Source organism: Labrus bergylta, chromosome 19, assembly GCF_963930695.1.
Source record: "Labrus bergylta chromosome 19, fLabBer1.1, whole genome shotgun sequence".
NCBI classification, from domain to species: domain Eukaryota; kingdom Metazoa; phylum Chordata; class Actinopteri; order Labriformes; family Labridae; genus Labrus; species Labrus bergylta.
The window spans coordinates 23,494,575-23,512,453 of record NC_089213.1 but is presented as its reverse complement, the minus strand read 5'-3'; the positions used below and the strand labels follow the sequence as shown (position 1 = coordinate 23,512,453).

Genomic DNA, 17,879 nt, shown 5'->3' with positions numbered 1-17,879 from the left:
TACAAGCTAACGTGGGTGCATGTTTAGTTCAAAAGGTGTCTAGAAATCTCGTCAGCATGTCAGTGGGAGTTGGCTGATTCATCCAGGACTTCACACAGTCTGCCAGAGTCAATAATGAGAAGTAGAACATCGAGAGGAGAGCACAAATCTTGGCTCCGAGGTTTTTTACCAAAAACACAGAAAAGATGCCAGCCTCTCTCAGACTGTTTATCATCTTTTCATTCTTGGATTTCATTTGATACATCAATATAAACTCCCAATGTTTTTGTATAATTTCCATCTCTTTCACTGGGCAGTGAAGGCTGATTTTGAGATCAAATGAAAATAATTTCTATCTCCTTGTGGCTCTTCAAAACTTCGGGGTTTCAGGATCTTGGTTAAGGTAAGTATTTCAGTATGTTTTTGTATGTAATCAGATGAATAAAATCCCAGTTTTTTCAATGCTCATGGTTAAAAATGTTAACTTAAAGCTCCCAAACAGCACAGGTTGTGCCTTGTTAAGCTCACCATCTGCCTGAGGCTCTTTCCGCCCTGTGAGGTGATGACTCGGAGGTCTGGCTTGCGGCTGTTGACCATCTGGGGGCTCGGAGGTGGGGGTGGAGATTTGGCCGGAACTACTTTCCCCAGACTGTTGCCGTTGGAAACAGTGAGGAGGCCTGGGGAGGCCCTGGCACTGGTGTATCCATTAGCTGCGGGATGACAGAGGTGCGAATGCACAGAAATCGATCAGAAAATCAAACAGGTGAATGTGGATGTAGACAGCAGGGAACGGAGAGCGAGGGCACTTTAAAGTTGTGTTAAAATAATCCTCCAAAAGCTTTCTTTTATGCTATTTTTAGAGGCTCTAATTTAAAGATATGTCAGCAAAGAGAGAATAAAGCTTTCAACATCCTGTCATTGAAGAAAAATCCATTCCAATAACAGCTAAGAAGATGATTTTTGGTTTGGTGATGATTGGACATGATGTCTAGACAAAACTTGTTCCTTCGTTTTAAAATCTTTAACAACGTCTTCTTTGAAATCTCAACAATGTCAACATTTGCACAAATGATAAATCCCACTTTAGAGGCAAAGACTTCAAAATGTCGTTTTTTTTAGACTTAATATCAAATAAAATGAAGTATACCACGTCAGCTTCCTATGAAAATATTTATTAAAAAACTCCTATGAAATCAAAAGGTTTACAATGTTGTAGTGCTGGATATTTGGATACATGTATGACAAGATGTAGAGAAAAGGAGAGGAAGAAAGCATTTAGGACAAATACTCTGACATGAGGGGGACTGAGAGCATTTTACAAAGAAGCAACAAGACAAAAGTCAGGAACAGTTATGAGACTACTCACGGACTGGACTTGGACATCCTCCGTTTGAGTTATTCAGATCGCCTCCGAGGAGAGCACCTTTTAGAAAAAGAATGAAATGGACACAACGATGTCAACAGAGAACAAAACAGACACTACAAGCGTTCACATTTCCTGAAAACAAAGATATAAACTGTACACCTTTTTTTTTATATTCAACAAAATCCAAAAAATAAGGAAGCAAAGGAGTGTTTGAAATTATTGAGAAAAGACAAACAGATGGTGAAATAAAAAGTCCAAAAAATCTACAAATAGACTTTGGATGACTTTGTTTTTTCCACTGCTGTTTCGAAGGTCAACAACGAGAGCTTTCAAACTTCTGAATATTTTACTACGATTTGTCAGCAGAATTCCAAAATAGCATTTAGCTTCATGGTTTTTAGTACTATCATTACTCTGCATACCTGAGTCTTTTTAGTACAGACAAGAGCATCCTGCCATCCTGCCTGTGCACCTCTGAATTCTTTCATCTTGAAACATAAGCCCGAAAAGGAAACTGAAACTTTATTTACAATTGATGCAGGCTGAGCAGATCGAATAACTATCCATGCTCCAAAAAAAGGCAAATGTAAATACACATACCAATCTGCTCAAACATCCACTGGTGACTGCAGTTTCAGCTAAGTGCCATCTTCACAGAATAAATTCACTACAACAGTAAGCTGAAATACAATGGAGTCTATCTGTGCGCCAACAGCTGCAGCTGAAGTTAAACTACAGGAAAATAATTATAAATAAATGCTGCTACACTTTAAATTAAGGTCACAATATTCACCATTAACAAGTTGCTTATTAGCATGCTAATTAGTAGCATACTGGCTGCTTATCACTCATTATTAAGTGCTTATTAGTACCTCATTCTCCAACTTCATAATCTATATCTAATAGGGCAGTTACTCACCTGCACTGGCTGGTCGCTGTGGCAACCCAGGTGACACTGCATTTCTCTGAAGAGCCGGCTGCTGTGGCGACAGGAGGTGGGTATCTGTGAGCGTCGATGATGTAACATAGGAGGTAGTTACCAGTGCGTTGCCAGGGTTACTGAATTGCAGTGTGCTCTGATTGGACGACTGGACTGTGACAGGCATGGAGAAGGTCTGGGGCGGAGCTGCCGTTTGCTGAAAGGACACAAAAACGATTGTTAACATCCATCGTACCAACAAGGAATCAAAAAATGTGTACGTGCTAAATCAAAGTCATGACAAAGTTTGTTTAAGGGTTTTAATATGGCAAAAACAACCTATCATAAGAACAGTTTCTTCCCCCAGGCTGTCACTCTGATGAACGCTAAACAGTCAGAGTGTCAGACCTGTCGCCGTGAATTGACTCTAAACCAACCGTCACTGTGAATATACATATATGTATATATATATTATTTCATTTAAATGATCAATCTACACACACTTATTTATGTAAATACTGTAATGACATCTTAATTGACTCATCTGTCACATAACTGCATTTTACTTATCATGTTACTTCATCATCTTTTTCACTATTCACCACTGCACTGTTTCATATTTAGTCATGTAAATATTAGTCTTTTCTTATTATGTTTATTGTTGATATCTAATGTTGTACCTGTTCATAAGAGAGCACAGTTCACCAAAGTTAAATTCCTTTTGTGAGTAAGCATACCTGGACAATAAATCTGATTCTGATTCTGATTACACTTTAAAATGTGCTCTGTTTTTATTCACTTTCATAGTTTGTCTGGTTTTTAAAAACTCTGAAGTGTTGTGAGTTTTGTACTTTCCTTTTCTCAGGGGTGAACACCTTCTCACTATTCATTCTTTTCTAAATATTTCATTTGAAATAATCTAGTGTTCGAGTACACCCTTATGTTTCTTTCCATGTACTTGGAAATGTAAAGAAACTGTTTAATTAACTGTTACCTCCTGGGATTAACTAAAGTTTCTTGTTGTTTGTGTGAAAAAAAAAAAAGCGTGAAACGGCAAGTTGGAGGAACTTCACACCAGAAGCTGTTTCCTGTGAGCCATTTGACAAACAAACTCTATGTTAAAAAACAGAAGCAGACAAAGCATCGTTTAGAATAAACATTTCAGTTATTATTCTGCAGGTTAGCTGACTTACTCCGTAGCGTTTGAAGAGAACGTCCAGGTCCTCTGTGGTCTTGCGGTACTTGTCGTCGTTAAGGGGACTTTGGTCGATGGAGTCTTCACCGTCCGGCTCGGGACTGTCACAACCATTGAAGCCTTTCTTTCTCAAAGTCTGTTCAAGAGAAGGGGAATGAGGAAGAGGAATCTTTAGGTGACACAATTTTTTTTATTTTTTTTAGCTCAATCCCAATCCAAGCTCTGAGATAGTTACTGACACTTAAATTAACCTGAATGTTAATAAATTATATTCAACTGTACCCTTCTAAATATGGCACAACTTAGTATAAACAATCCTCATGAACAAAGGATCTAAATCAAGTGAATAAGTGACTTTACTTTATATGTAGTGGAGATAATTTGAAATTTGATAATTTGCGACAGAGGCATCACAATCTGTCAGAGGAGGCACTTGTACCTGGACAATAAATCTGATTCTGATTCTGATTCGGGTATATCAGGCTTTGAGGGAGTTGCTGGGATGGATTTACCTCGATGATGTCTGCGTTGGTTCGGCTCTCGTGCGGCTCGTTGTACTCTGTGTATTTGAGCAGAACCTTGTCCATGTCAGTGCTGGCGTACTGAAACAGCTTGTTTGCATGATTAAAGATGATCAGTGCGATCTCGCAGTCGCACAAGACACTCAGCTCGTAGGCTTTCTTCATCAGGCCAAACTTTCTCTTTGTGAACGTCACCTGAGAGGCGGGACATAAAACCTTGGTGAGTTTATTTAAATTGAGTGAATAAATGTGAGCTAACAAACTCTGGAGTTTTGCTACATACAGAAAACAATTCAAGTAGGTCAAACACTGAGGTATACATGTTTGTATCTGTGTAAAACTGTCTTTGCCTCTCCAGTTTCCTTCTTCAGACTAAAACAGTTATTTAGATAACAGAAGATGAAGAATCAAAATCATGACAAGAAAAAAAAAAAGATGACGACCTGAGAAATATCTTTCAAGTGTTTAGTGAAGCAGAGATGACGTCACATGGACCAGAAACATTTCCCGAAAAAAAAGAAGTTTTTGTTGCTGATCTTGGGCTGACAGAAAAATCAGAGACAATCAGCGGCGTCAGTTTTTAGCTTCAGTAATGAAGCATCATTGTTTTTGTGGATGTTTTATGACTCATAACTATTTGCACTACAAAGCTCTAACAGTGTCAAACACTGAGCCACTGTTGTTGTGCTAAATATCTTAATGTTAAAAGAATCAAACATTAAAGATTCATTTTGTGAATAATCCATGTTGACTGAGACAGTCCAGTCAAAAGTTCTCAATGCTGAAGTCAGCACTAAGAGGACGCTGTAAAAACAACGACTCTGGCCTGTGTGCATAGTTCTGCTTAGTCAGAGCGTAAGGAGATGGCCTTGGAATTAAAACCAAACCAAAAGAAATCCTTGTGGTTCACAAAAAACAGAGATAACAGAGGAAAACCCCGAATAATATGAATGAACATTTTTGTCTGACGACTCATCTGACCCAACGGAGAAAACACAAAAACCTTGGTCGTGGAGGAGAACATCGGTCCCTGTGAAGAAGCTGCAGCGCTATGATTATAGATTTATCTCAAATCCAGTCAATCAGTGAAAGCATGTGATGTTTCTGAGCAAAACTAAAGTCGCTCTTAGAAAAGACATGACACATGTCAACTAAAGAAAACCATGTGGAGGACTGAGAGCTCCAGGCAAAAAAATCTCTGCAGTGCGATGAAACCATAATTGAACTTTTCAGTCGTGATACAAAGCACTTTGTTTGGCAGAATTCATCTCATCCATCCAACAGCTCCCCTGCTGTGAAGTGTGGTGGCAGCCTCACACAGCGAGGGCTTGTGAGGAGAAAAGAAACAACGATTGGAGCTGAAAAAGGCAAATTCCCGTCAACAGCCAGCTTTTGAGTATCTGACACTTTTCACTGCAGAAAATGTGCGCATTTCAACGGGACAGTGATACAAGGAATTCAGCAATGGAGCGCAGCAGAATGAGAAAGTACAAAAGCTGTGAGTGATTTCAGTCCATCTTAAATCTGCCTAAGACTGGCAGTGAATTATGAGGATTGTGAACAATATCAAAAGTAATGTGTGCAGGGTCTTTAAGTCTCTGAGCATTTCATGAGCATGGAGACAATATTTTCAAATCATTTTGAAGCATAACAGAGCTTTCAATGCTCAAGGTCTTATATTGAACTTTACTGAAGGTATTATTTTAATCAATAAAATAGATTTTGACATTATGATGCCAAGAGAATTCCACTTTTAGTTACAGAAGCGTGAAAATGTTGTTTTAAACGGTCATTTTGGCCTATATTAGATTTGAATGATACCAAAGACTTTGTACTCTGTTCACTTCTATAATGCAATAATTAATATGAGTTAACTAGTGGAGGTTTGAAGAACCCCTTTACTGGGATTTTCATATGACAGAAATAGGAAAAGGATGATTGACACATCTCACTGTGCAGTTCATTTCACTTGTAAGCCACGTTACTATGGAGACATACTTTTCCATGTTGCTGCAAACTGTTGGCTTTTGATTAAAAGCCTTTTCATAAGGCCTTTTCAACAGCCTCAAATTGGAAATATATATCAAAATATAAATTTACCGATCTGACATATTATACCTATTGATGATACTTTAAAGTTTTCCATAAGCAGTAAGACAGACTGTTAACAAGAGTATTGAGGGTAAATGATACAAAGGTATAAACTAGGACTGTCAGCATTAACTAGTTAATCATGATTAATTCAGGTCAGACATTAATGCATTAATTGCTTTTAAGGCGCTGCCTCGATTAGTCTCCCTGTAATCACAGTGATGGAAAAGAAGGACAGTGCTGCCTCTTTGAATGTCTCATTTCACAACAAAAAAAAAAGAAAACTGACAGCTCGGCTGACGAGTCCAAAGTAATATCAACCTCATGACATCCAACATTTCACTTTGTTAACGTTCCTTTGAGCTGTTTGACTTTAGTTTGTCAACAGTGACGAGTTCCTTTTTCTCTGTGGTTAAGTTAATGTCGTAACCTTCAATGAACCAGAAGGTCCTTACTTTATTTCAAAATAAAAGCATAACTGTTTGTGGCAGCCAGCCCTCACCTAAAAAAAAAATAAGCCACCAAAAAACAAACACATGAAAAGACTCACCTGCTTGTTCCTTTCGTCCGTGATCCGCTGAATCTGAATCTTTTTCCTACCCATAATGCTTTGTGGTTGTGGACACAAATGTTGTAGTCAGTCAAGTGTAGAAGCCCCTCTCTGAGGGTGAGAGGGGAAGTGCCGCCTGTGACCTCTTACTTCAGCAAAAAAAAAAAAAAAAACAGTCACACACAATCCAGCATCCGAGGAAACACGCACACACGCATTTCTCTGACCAGGTGTGTCGAGGCAACTTTGTCGAATCCTCCGACTGAGGAGAGGAGAGGGTGAAGAGATGTGTGAAGTTTGAGAGGAGAAGACCTCAGTTCATGGTTTGTTCCACAGGGACTGAAGTGACAAACTTCCCTGCAGCTGCTGTGCTGAAGGAGGACGTCGCTCCTCTCCTGTGACACACACACACACACACACACACACACACACACACACACACACACACACACACACACACACACACACACACACACACACACACACACACACACACACACACACACACACACACACACACACACACACACACACACACACACACACACACACACACACACACACACACACACACACACACACACACACACACACACACACACACACACACACACGTCAGGTCACTCGAATGTCAATCATGTTCCCGACACGTTGCACAAACATCAACACAACGCAGGAAACTTTTCAGAGCAACAAATCGATTTAGATATCTCAAATGGGAATGAATTATTATAATCCTGTCGTGTAAGAAAATGAAAACAGAAGTCTGCCTCAAATGAACTGAAGAAAGACAGAGACAGAGGGCGGTGTGACTATCAGAGAAGAGGGGGGAGGGGTCATAGTGAAGTTATCCATCCAGACAACGCTTTGTACCAGAAAGATGCTCTGTGGCGTCCTGCGTCCAAAACTAGTCAAAGCGTTTCATCACATAGGTGCAGAAGTCTTGCTTCAGACTCACTGCTCCAAAGATTTGATTTCTGCTTTGATCTCATGCTCTGAGACTTCAATGAGACTTCAATGAGATTCCCATTCAGCCGTCACAGAGACCATCAGAGGAAGTTATTGTCTAGGGTCTTATATATCCTGCTCAAATGCACTTTAGCAGGTCAAGTTGGGGAAAAGATGTGTTTTTTATGATATACAGTTTTACAAAGAAGTTGTTAAAATATACACCTTAAAATAGACTCAATCTAAATAATTGACTAAAAACCACAAGTTAGACGTAGCTGCTTAAAGTTGAGCAAATCATAAACACAGTCTAGATACTACACAGACGACTACCCTATGTGTCCTCTGTTTAAAGTTACATGACAGGTTTATTCATCAGCCATCAGAAGTCACACAAAATGACACAATTAAAACATCTTTTTTCTGTGACACTGACACAATAATGCTTTGACAGAAACCCCTCTGCACTACTCTTACTAAGAATTTCATGGGCTCAATGAATGGTATTGGGTAGACTGACAGATTATTGAAGGGCTGAACAATGAGTTCTCTAAATGTTGAAAAAGCTGGACTGGAAATCTTGATGTTGATTCAATTAATACTTGAGGGGAAGGGGGGGAATATTTGTGTTTTACATCTTAGGACACATTTCGGATAAAAGTTAGGCTTTTATATTAGATTCACAAATATTTGTAATAGCTGTAAAGCCGTTCAGCAGCCATCTCCGTGTGTCAGCTGATCTCCTCATCGATGTGACAGAGTCCAAGAGTAATGAATAAGAAATGTAAAATAAAAAGGCTTATGATGAACGAGAAAGCCTTGAGAGCTCTGCAAACTCTACATGAGCTTCACCTTTAAGACTCTCTCTCTCTCTCTCTCTCTCTCTCTCTACAATGCCAGTGTGTTTATCTTCTTCTGCTTGTTTTCAGCAATTCACAGACTTCGCTTAGAGAAGTTTTTCTAATTTAATAGTCAAGGGCATTTTGAATGCACTGTAAGTGGAGACATGGATTGATTAATAAAAGTCTTTATATCCATGTCATTCAAATTGACTGAAAGTAATATTACAACACAAGCAGTATTCTTCCCGAGGTAGAGCTTTAAACACATCTACAACTGTGGCTGTACCGTTAATCATATGCAGTAATAATCACAACTCTGACTTCAACAGTTAACTAAACCTGGTCAGGTGTGATGCTGACTCATTTCATTTAGGATGGCTGCTTTGTTGCATTAAATCAGCCCTGAGCTGGAAAGCCTTTATTTGACATAGTCTAATAGTCAATCGACAAAAAAGTGCAGTGGTGATTTTAAAGGTTTAATATGTGATGTTTCACACTTAAATGTAATAGAAATCAAGTATATCCTCTGAAAATAACTCTGTGAGTCATGACTGTCTACAATGGGTGTAACACCAGAGTCCCACTGTCTGTGATGTTTTCAGAGTCCTATCTTCACTTTGTTTACATCGCCTGGACGGCCGGCTGACTCCTCCCCTCGTGTATAAAAGTTGTTTAATTGAGGGACTAGAGAAAAGAAGAATAACATACTGTACTCACTGCTTAACTGTGTTTCTAGATCACGCTCATTTCAGGTAGATTTACATGCAGTGTGAAGATACGAGCATAATAAAGATTGCTAGCATTAGCATGCTAACACAACAATGCAGTGCGAGTTGTTTTGGTTTCATGCTGGTGCTCAAGGGCGACATCTGCTGGATCAAAAAAATCACATTTAAAGCCTTTAAGCGCTTAAATGCTAAACATGATTTTTATTTCTGCTTCTAAAATACAAAGATCAGATGCATTCCTGATTTGAAGAGACCACTTTGGGTCTCTATGAGATTAAACCAAACCTTTTCAACTCATTTTTAACATTTAATTGACTTAACAGTTGAACAATAAATCAAGAATATAATCATCAGATTAGCTGAGTCTGAACAACTCAACTAATATTTCAGCATCTGTCTGACTAACAGTTGTTTCCATCCAATCATGCACTATCTTTACTGCTTTTCCTGTTTGGGGCCATGGGGGGGTGGGGCCTATCCCAGCTGTCATTGGGCGAGAGGCGGGGTTACACCCTGAAGTGTTTGCCTGTCAATCACAGACAGCTGACATAGAGAGACAGACAACCAGCCACACACACACATTCACACCTAAGGAGGGAACCCACACATGCATGGGGAGAACTCCTGGCTGACAGGGATTTGAACCAGGAACATCCTTGCTGTGAGGCAACGGCGCTAACCACTGGACCACTGTGCAGCCCCACTAACAGTTATTTCAACATCATTAGAATATTTTTTACTACTAATTATTTAGCTTATTATGTTAAATAATGTTCACATGATATCCCGGAGCTCAACGTGAGTATCAAGATCTCCTCCTGTCTTACAAACACCACAAAAAGACTCTTTATCTACTTTCATAAGAAACATCCAAGATGAGAAAACCTTACATTGCTACATTTTCATCATGTTAATCTTTTACATGTTCAGCTTAGGGCTGGGCAATATATTGAGTTTTTAAGATATATCGATATATTTTCAAACAAGATATATGGTAAAACAATATCGTTAATATCGTATATAGTTTATGTTGCATTAAAATAACGTTACAGAGGTGCCAGGTCACCTTTGTCTCATCTCACTGATGATGACTGACTGTCTGTCCGTCTTAACCCTGCTCCTCCTCTCTCTCTCTTTTATTTTATAATATTACTTTTTAAATTCACAAACAGGTAGTTTATTTTTCATGTGTTTTCACTGTTAATAAAATACATATCGATATCGAGTATCGCCAGTCAGCTAATAAATATCAAGATATGAGTTTTGGTCCATATCGCCCAGCCCTAGTTCAGCTCTATTGGAGTTTTTTTAATTCAATGATACATGGAACAGGATTTATCTATTTGTTTCAGTATGATTTTACAATCCTTAGCAATAAGAGAGGAAATTTGAGCTGCTTTAAAAATGAAAACAACACATTTTGGAAGTGGAAATGCGATTGTTCCCAAAGGTACATTTTCATAGCCTCACTGCTGCAGTGAATACTGGCAATAAAACACGTGAATAATGAAGCTCAGAGAGAAACTGACAACTAAATAGTTGCAACTATCACTCCACATATTTTGGTATCTTCAGCGCTGAAACTATTTTTCTTCCCTCCCAGTCTCATACTGAGGCTCAGCCCTGTTGTGTTAAGTTTTCCCTGCAGTCTTGACCCTGTGTGTCCGTGCTTTCCTGTGGGATTGTTGTGAGGCCAGACGGAAAATATGAAAATGCCAGCGGAGAGCACATGGGGCCTCCAACAAACCACGTTTCAACACTTCAGAGTGTCCAGCTTGAGAATTAATCAGAAGCTGTAACAAAATCCAGCATATTAGGTTCTTCATTTCATGGCACCATTAAATGGCGACTTCAGCGTTCAGGCTTTCTGCTGCTTCTGAGCGCACGCGTTGGATGAACGGATAGATATCAGCCCTGATACTGAGCTCAGAGAGGGCATCAGGTGTTTGACAAAAGATGACACATTCACATCAAATATATATATATTTTTATCGGAAATCTGAGTGAAAGTGAGATAGTGTTTGCAGTGTGGTGATTGGATGATGATTTGCTGCCCCTGTTTTCCGATTTACAAGTAAACCTCAAATACTGGACTTTTGCACAACATGAGTCATTCGGAGTCATAACTTTTCTGATTTATTCCTGTGCATTTTTTGTGTTTGACTATTAAGCATGAACGTTTAAGCTATGTGCTGATAAAGAAAAGTGTGACAAATGCCCATCACAATATACTGGGGCACAATGTGACGTCTTTAAGGTAAGCTTCTTACGATCAACTAATTGTTTAAGCTCTGTGTTACAGCTTGTTACAGCTTCAATTATCTCTAATTAGATATGACACAATTTCTCCAGGTACCTCTTCAAACTGTGCAAATCTTATAACAAGCATGTTTAGGCTGGGAAACGATGATTTAGAAGCATTTACAGCATCTTCTTGAGGGAAATGAACTTTTACCTTTTGGGCATTTTAGAAACCTGATTTTAAGCCTCCAAACCTGTTTTACATAAGTGTGTTTATTTATTGCAGTTTTGTACTCGCTTAATTATCTTAATACATTTTAGACTTTTGTAGACTGATTCTAGCAGTCTTGTATTATCTGTCTCCTGTTTTTCTTTTTGATTTAATGTCGGTTTTCTAATTATTTCTGTAATGACTCGATGTCATTGTAAATGAGGGTTGCCCCTCAATGATCTTTCGGGTATAAATAAAGGTTGAATTGAATTGAAAAGTGGCTCATCATCACTTAATTATCTAACCAGTGAAAAAAGTTAATTTAAAGTGAAAAAGGTGAAGGATATTCATACGACTGTTATATTCTGTGTTGGTGACCATAATAAGAGACGTTAAGATGTCCATTACTAAACAACATTATATATGAACAAACTAAATATCAACACGTCACAGATACAATCATGCATGATGTGATCTGAGCTGTGCTTGGCTGAAGATTTTTATACACTATGTACTCACAGTAGTGCTCAACCCCATCATAGATTATTCATTAAACGTCACAGTAGGACATCAACTCTAAACTATTACCCCAACAACACACTTAGAAATAGCCAGCTCTCAAAGAGAAATGATAAACTCCTCCTCCCTAGTAACTACTAATTTAATCCCTGTCGACGTACCATGTTTTCTTTGATTAGCCAAGAAATTACCAAAAATTGGGCTTCACATCAAGGCTTCTGTCTAGCCTCAGTCCCCCTGACTGCCCTCTGCATGGCTGCCCCCTCATTACTGTAATTGACACGTTCGTTCCTCCTCGTCCCCCCTCAAGGCGCTGATGGCTCAATTAGGTGCTGGCCTGAGGACTCTGATTGGATGCCAAGATAATGAGGTCGCCGCTTGGCTAAAACAGCGTCCAGCAAAATCAAGCTCGTTTTGTGACACACGCAAGGCAAAGAAGAAAATACAATTTTTAAAGCATGTCTGAAGACACATGTAGTTTAAAGTGGTGAAGTATGAGTGACTTAACTCATTATCTTCGTTTGGTGACTCGGGATGACATGTCATACGAGTCGTCCAAGTGAGGGTTACGCAACCCTTGAATATTGTTCTGATGAAGGACAGGGCAATCAAGCTCATGGTAGGCATCTGTCTGTTTTGGAGTAGTGTAATTAGTGGCTATGACCTTTAGCGGATCATGCACTAACCAATGAAATGAGCCAAAGCCCTGAGATAAATGGTCCGAGCCTCAAACGTGACTAGCAGTGGGGTTTGCCCCTCTGAAGCTCTCAGTCAGGGCTTTGGGACGGTCTTAATGGCTCAATCTCAGCCTCCCATGGACAGCACTGATTTGCACTCATATAGACGTGTGACTCTGCATCAACATTTCACCTGACATTGACAAGGAACCTGGGGTGATGACTAATTTATGGATTCGAGGTCACTGGCGAGCACTGCTTTAATTTTCTCTTAATGATTATGTTTCGTCAAAAATTTGTCCAAGGTGCCATCATACAGGTATTCCTTCTTTAAATCAGACAATCCATCAAAACACAAAGAAGATAGTCTTTTACTCATAATCTATAGGCTACTCTCATACACAATGAAAATAAACAAATCCTCACATGCAAGATTTATTAATTAGTAATTAATGACTTCATTTTGCAGAAATGTAATCAACGTAGAAAAAAAATGGAAAAAGCTGCCACTTTTCACCCAATAAATCACACTGATTGGTCATTTTTTTATATTGAAGCGTTGCAATGACTCTCTAATTAATGTAGGTCACTATTAAATAATATGTTTCTTCTTTAAATCACTTAATTAACGTCTTCTTGAATGCAGCATTATATTGTTTTGGTTACTAAATTATTTAGTTCTTTTGACAATAAAATTGACAAAAAAGCAGAGTTCAGTGTGTTGCTATATTTGATTGACAAATTGCTACCATAGCAACATTGTATTCCTAGTTTTCCCCCTGAAAACTAGGAATAAAAGATTTGCCTCTACATTTTAATCAAATTGAACAATCAAGTGTGTTTTTGATTTGTCTCTGTCCCTTATAATGTATTTCAATCATTAAAAAAAACATGTTGTTGTTGTATTGCTATTTAATTAATCTAAGCTAAATCGATGAAAAACACAAACAGTAGGACTTGCTGCTTGTAAGGCTTGACAGACTTTAGATTCCCATGCACCAAATGATACTGAAGATGAAAAACATGAATGTTGTTTTAAGAGTTTGTGCTGGGGACTTGTAGTAACTATCTATTAGTTTTATTTTGTTCATCAACCACTCCCAGCTTTGTAGGCTCAAAGTCCTTCTCATAGGAAGTAGCAAGTTTCAACAACATTGTTGTTTTAAACATCTTCATTAAATACGTCTATACATCTAAATACATCTATAATAGCAGCCAATATGTGGATTCAAACTGGAGACAGAAGGATTCTCTGGGATCCATGTGAAATTTCAGGATGTAGGGAACTTCTCCTCAACCCCAATAATACAAATTAAAAAAGGATTTAAACCAGTCCCAACAAACACATCACATCTTCCAATGACCAGCGTGGTGCTACAAGAGGTGGTTGATGAAATGTGTCAGTTATGCTCTCATGAGCACATACAGATGTTGATATTAATCCATCTGCAGGATGGCACACATGTTGGTGGTATCGCTCTGTCAATCTGGCCTACTTCTAGCCCAACAGCTTTGGTATACTGGGATGGCACAGAAAATTATGGCTGCACAGGCCAATCTTGAACACATAGCCTCACTAATAATCCACAGTCGGTGCCTTGATTTGATTTGAGTCTTAAAAGGGTTTATGTCAAAGAAAGTAGTAAATAAGCCCGTAAAAATGTCCTTTATCTCGCTACAGCCTTGTCGTTTCTTATCCTGCATTGGTATTGTTATGTCTTTTGTCCAAAATACTACCAAAATACCATTACCAAAAATCAAACTTAAACCCGTAAAGGTAATATTTCTTTCTTGGGGCGCTTAGTAATGAAAAAGCAGCTGCATGAACAGCTTCGAACAATAGGTCACTTATGTGTAGTTTTCCTATTTTCTCCCTTGATCTCATTAAACTACCAACCATGTAAAATATGGTATGCAGAGTCCATGTAAGGGTAAAAATCACCTCTTTTTGAAGCAAAGCATGAGCAGCAGTCATAGCTGTGATATCCTCGACACAGTGTGACAGATGGGAGTCTGAAGACCGAGCAGGCCCACAGACAGGTACCCTACAGGATCTCATTTAACACTGCTATCAACATTGTGTGCTCTGATTTTTCGACAAAGCAATGCCCTCCTTTGAGACGCTAAACACGGGGATTGGTTTACAGAGCAGAAACAGGAGCCACTCTACACAGGCCATTTCACAATTTTCAAGTTACGAGTCGACCGACAGCCATTACCTTCCTTACCCTCTCTCCATTTAACTGCGAGCTGGAGCACACACGCACTACTTTACATCAAAATACGGACATTTAGTATTCACCTAAAGGCAGTTTCTTTATTTGATATACATTAGTACAGACTTCCATGTTACTTTATCAATTTAAAATTATAAAGCGAGCAGGTTTGTCCTCTTGTGTGAGAAAAAAAGACGCAGGAAGGAAATGTATCACTCCACTTACCCTGAAATATTGTTGATAAAAAACGAACACAGGCCTGTTGACACCGGCTCCAGAATCGACCCGCCTTGTTTACGAAGCATTAATTAATCACGCTTAATCGACGTCTCTATTTACATGAATCCGCGGCATTTTATTCCATTTAATGTTGAAGTAACTATACTGTCCACCCAGGCGATACAGTGAACCCAGTGTACGATCAACGTCATTGACATTAGCCCGTGATTGACCCATCGGGAATCCAATGAGAGCCTACCGCGAGGGCCTTCAGGCCAATCAGAGCGCAGTGTCACCGAAGTAGGCCGGCCCGCAAGAGAGGACATGACGGAGGTGACGGCCATGTTCTGCAATAGTGTTTGTATCCCTCCGCTTCAGTATTTACCTTTGCATGATTTTGCATGTGGGGAAAATGTCACTGTAGCCCCTCTGTGCCCTGCCTGCTTTCCATACGAGAACCCGCTAAGGCCATTTGTTTGTTTCACCACATACCTGCAAACCTCGAATAACCGTAAAGACTGTTTCACACATCACAAGAGAGAAATGTTCAGTGTTATGAAGCGTCGTAATTGTTTTCCACTGCCTGTTTTTTTTTATCATGTTATCCTGTTAAGGCATTCAGCTAAAATGTTGACGGATTTTTAGTCACCTTGTGAAAAAATACCACATTATAAAGTAAATATGTGGACATGTTAACAGTCGTACCGCCATAAAATGTCTAAATGGGTAACATTAATCACACAATAGTTGAATTGTAGGCTATTCTAGTCCAATAATGTGCAGTCATGTAGAACATTTCCTTTGAATGTCGTATGTATGCTAAGTGTGACTGCTGACCTTTTAAAAATAACATAAATAGCCTACTAATAAAACAACCCCAGTATGCATCTTAATTTAGATTTTATTAGATTACAGGGCTGGATTAAAACACTAGAGGGCCATGGGCCAGTTATTTTAAGAACCATTCATATTCCAACTCTCCCAATCAATTCATTTTACCAAATTATTTAACAAATTAGTTTTGTATCCACTATAAAATGTCAACTGATATATCAAAAGTTTTCTCTCAAGCAGACTGGACATTCAAGGTCACTAAAACGCAAATATAGTATAAATGCAGAAGCACACAGTTAAAAGTGTAATATCATATATTTGTATGTCTTTGAGGGTGCCGTTTTCAGCAGTGCATTCATTTATTTTAAAATTGAGACAAAGCTTTAAATTCTCGATTATCAAACTTTAAATCACGAAGGCCTTATTGTTACATTTCAATGGGGTCTGAAGGCAGCAAGCGACAACCTTGAGAACCTGTACCTATGTACATTAAAGGATCAGTTCTATATTTTTGGAAACAGTGTACAGTAGATTATACAACAAGATTCATAAAACGGTTACTTTTGAATGTTAGAACCAGAAGTTCAATAGTAAGCTTAGTTTAGCATAAAGATGAAAATGAGTGTGTGGGGGTGGGGGTTGCTCTTTTCTAAGATTCTACAGTTAATTTAAGCAGACACTTTTATCCAAAGCGACGTACATCAGTAAGAACAACATTAGCAAGAATCTATAAAAGAGGAAACAACGTCAGTAAGTGCAAAAGTATACAGCTTTAAGGTGATCGGACAGGCAGTGCATGCACAGAGGCAAAGCACAACATCGACGGCTGTTCTTGAGAACTTTTTAATGCTCAAAAAACATTGGGACTTAGTCTCAGAGAAATATAAGAAAATAGTTCTACCACACCCTTGGAACACTAATTTTTCATGCCGGATAACCAACATGTATCAATAACATTTTGTGTTAAATGAGGAGTTGTATGTATTGGGCAGTGACTCTCATTTAACTGTTAGAAAACAAAAAAAGTGTATTTTATTTTGAAAACTATTCCTTCACTTTGCCATCAATGGTTACAAGGCAAGACAGATAAAACAATGAAAGGATGATTGATGAGGGGTAGTGATGTGAAAAGCAGTTCTTTTCAGTGTACTGAATCAGTAGAATCAGTTCAGTAAAGTGATTCGTTCAAAAGATTCGTTCACTGAATCGTTCAGTACTTCTCTGCAGCTCTGTCTGTGAATCAGAATTTAATAAGCTGAAACACGGCCGAACGTTTAGTTCTGCTCACAATCGTACTGAGAACAGCCGGTGGTGAATAATAAGCCAATGAGCTGAGAATTTAGTTTGCAAACTGAAAGCTGCTAAAACAATCACGTTTATTTTCTCAGACCGTTCTGTTCAGTACGTTCAGTACAAGAAGAGGAAGAGAGTGACTTGGATGCGGAGCTCTTCCTCTCAGTTCGTTCAGTGATTCACGTCGGAGCTCTCGTTCAGTTCCTTCAGTGAACGAGAGCTCCGCCTCCAAGTCACTCTCTTCCTCTCAGTTCGTTCGGTGAACGAATCACTGACTGAACGTGAACGAGCGAGACTGCGAGTCACCAGCCTCAGTCACTCTCTCACACACACACACACACACACACACACACACACACACACACACACACACACACACACACACACACACACACACACACTGTACTGACTGTACTGACTGAAACATGATCGTTAGTAGATGTTAAAACAGTCAGCTAAGTGAAATTAAGTTGGATATAAAAGCCGTTTGTAAACTGACAGCAGCTATAAAAAGCACATACATTTTCGCG

At 38.9% G+C, this 17,879-nt stretch overlaps 1 protein-coding gene across 5 annotated transcripts in view; it reads right to left on the bottom strand.

The window, feature by feature from the left end:
• Positions 1-15,438, bottom strand: part of mef2d (myocyte enhancer factor 2d) — a 28,249-nt gene extending 12,811 nt beyond the window's left edge. For 4 of the 5 annotated variants that reach the window (XM_020648556.3, XM_020648557.3, XM_020648555.3 and 1 more), the window contains exons 1-7: positions 15,229-15,438; positions 6,622-7,016; positions 3,972-4,175; positions 3,458-3,595; positions 2,265-2,481; positions 1,346-1,402; positions 508-689 (exon numbers count right to left, since the gene is read on the bottom strand). In XM_020648556.3, coding sequence (XP_020504212.1) covers positions 508-689; positions 1,346-1,402; positions 2,265-2,481; positions 3,458-3,595; positions 3,972-4,175; positions 6,622-6,675 — 852 coding nt within the window. In that variant the 5' untranslated portion in view covers positions 6,676-7,016; positions 15,229-15,438. The remainder of the gene's footprint in view (positions 1-507; positions 690-1,345; positions 1,403-2,264; positions 2,482-3,457; positions 3,596-3,971; positions 4,176-6,621; positions 7,017-15,228) is intronic. The other variant, XM_020648554.3, reaches the window with a different exon arrangement.
• Positions 15,439-17,879: the final 2,441 nt, after the last annotated feature.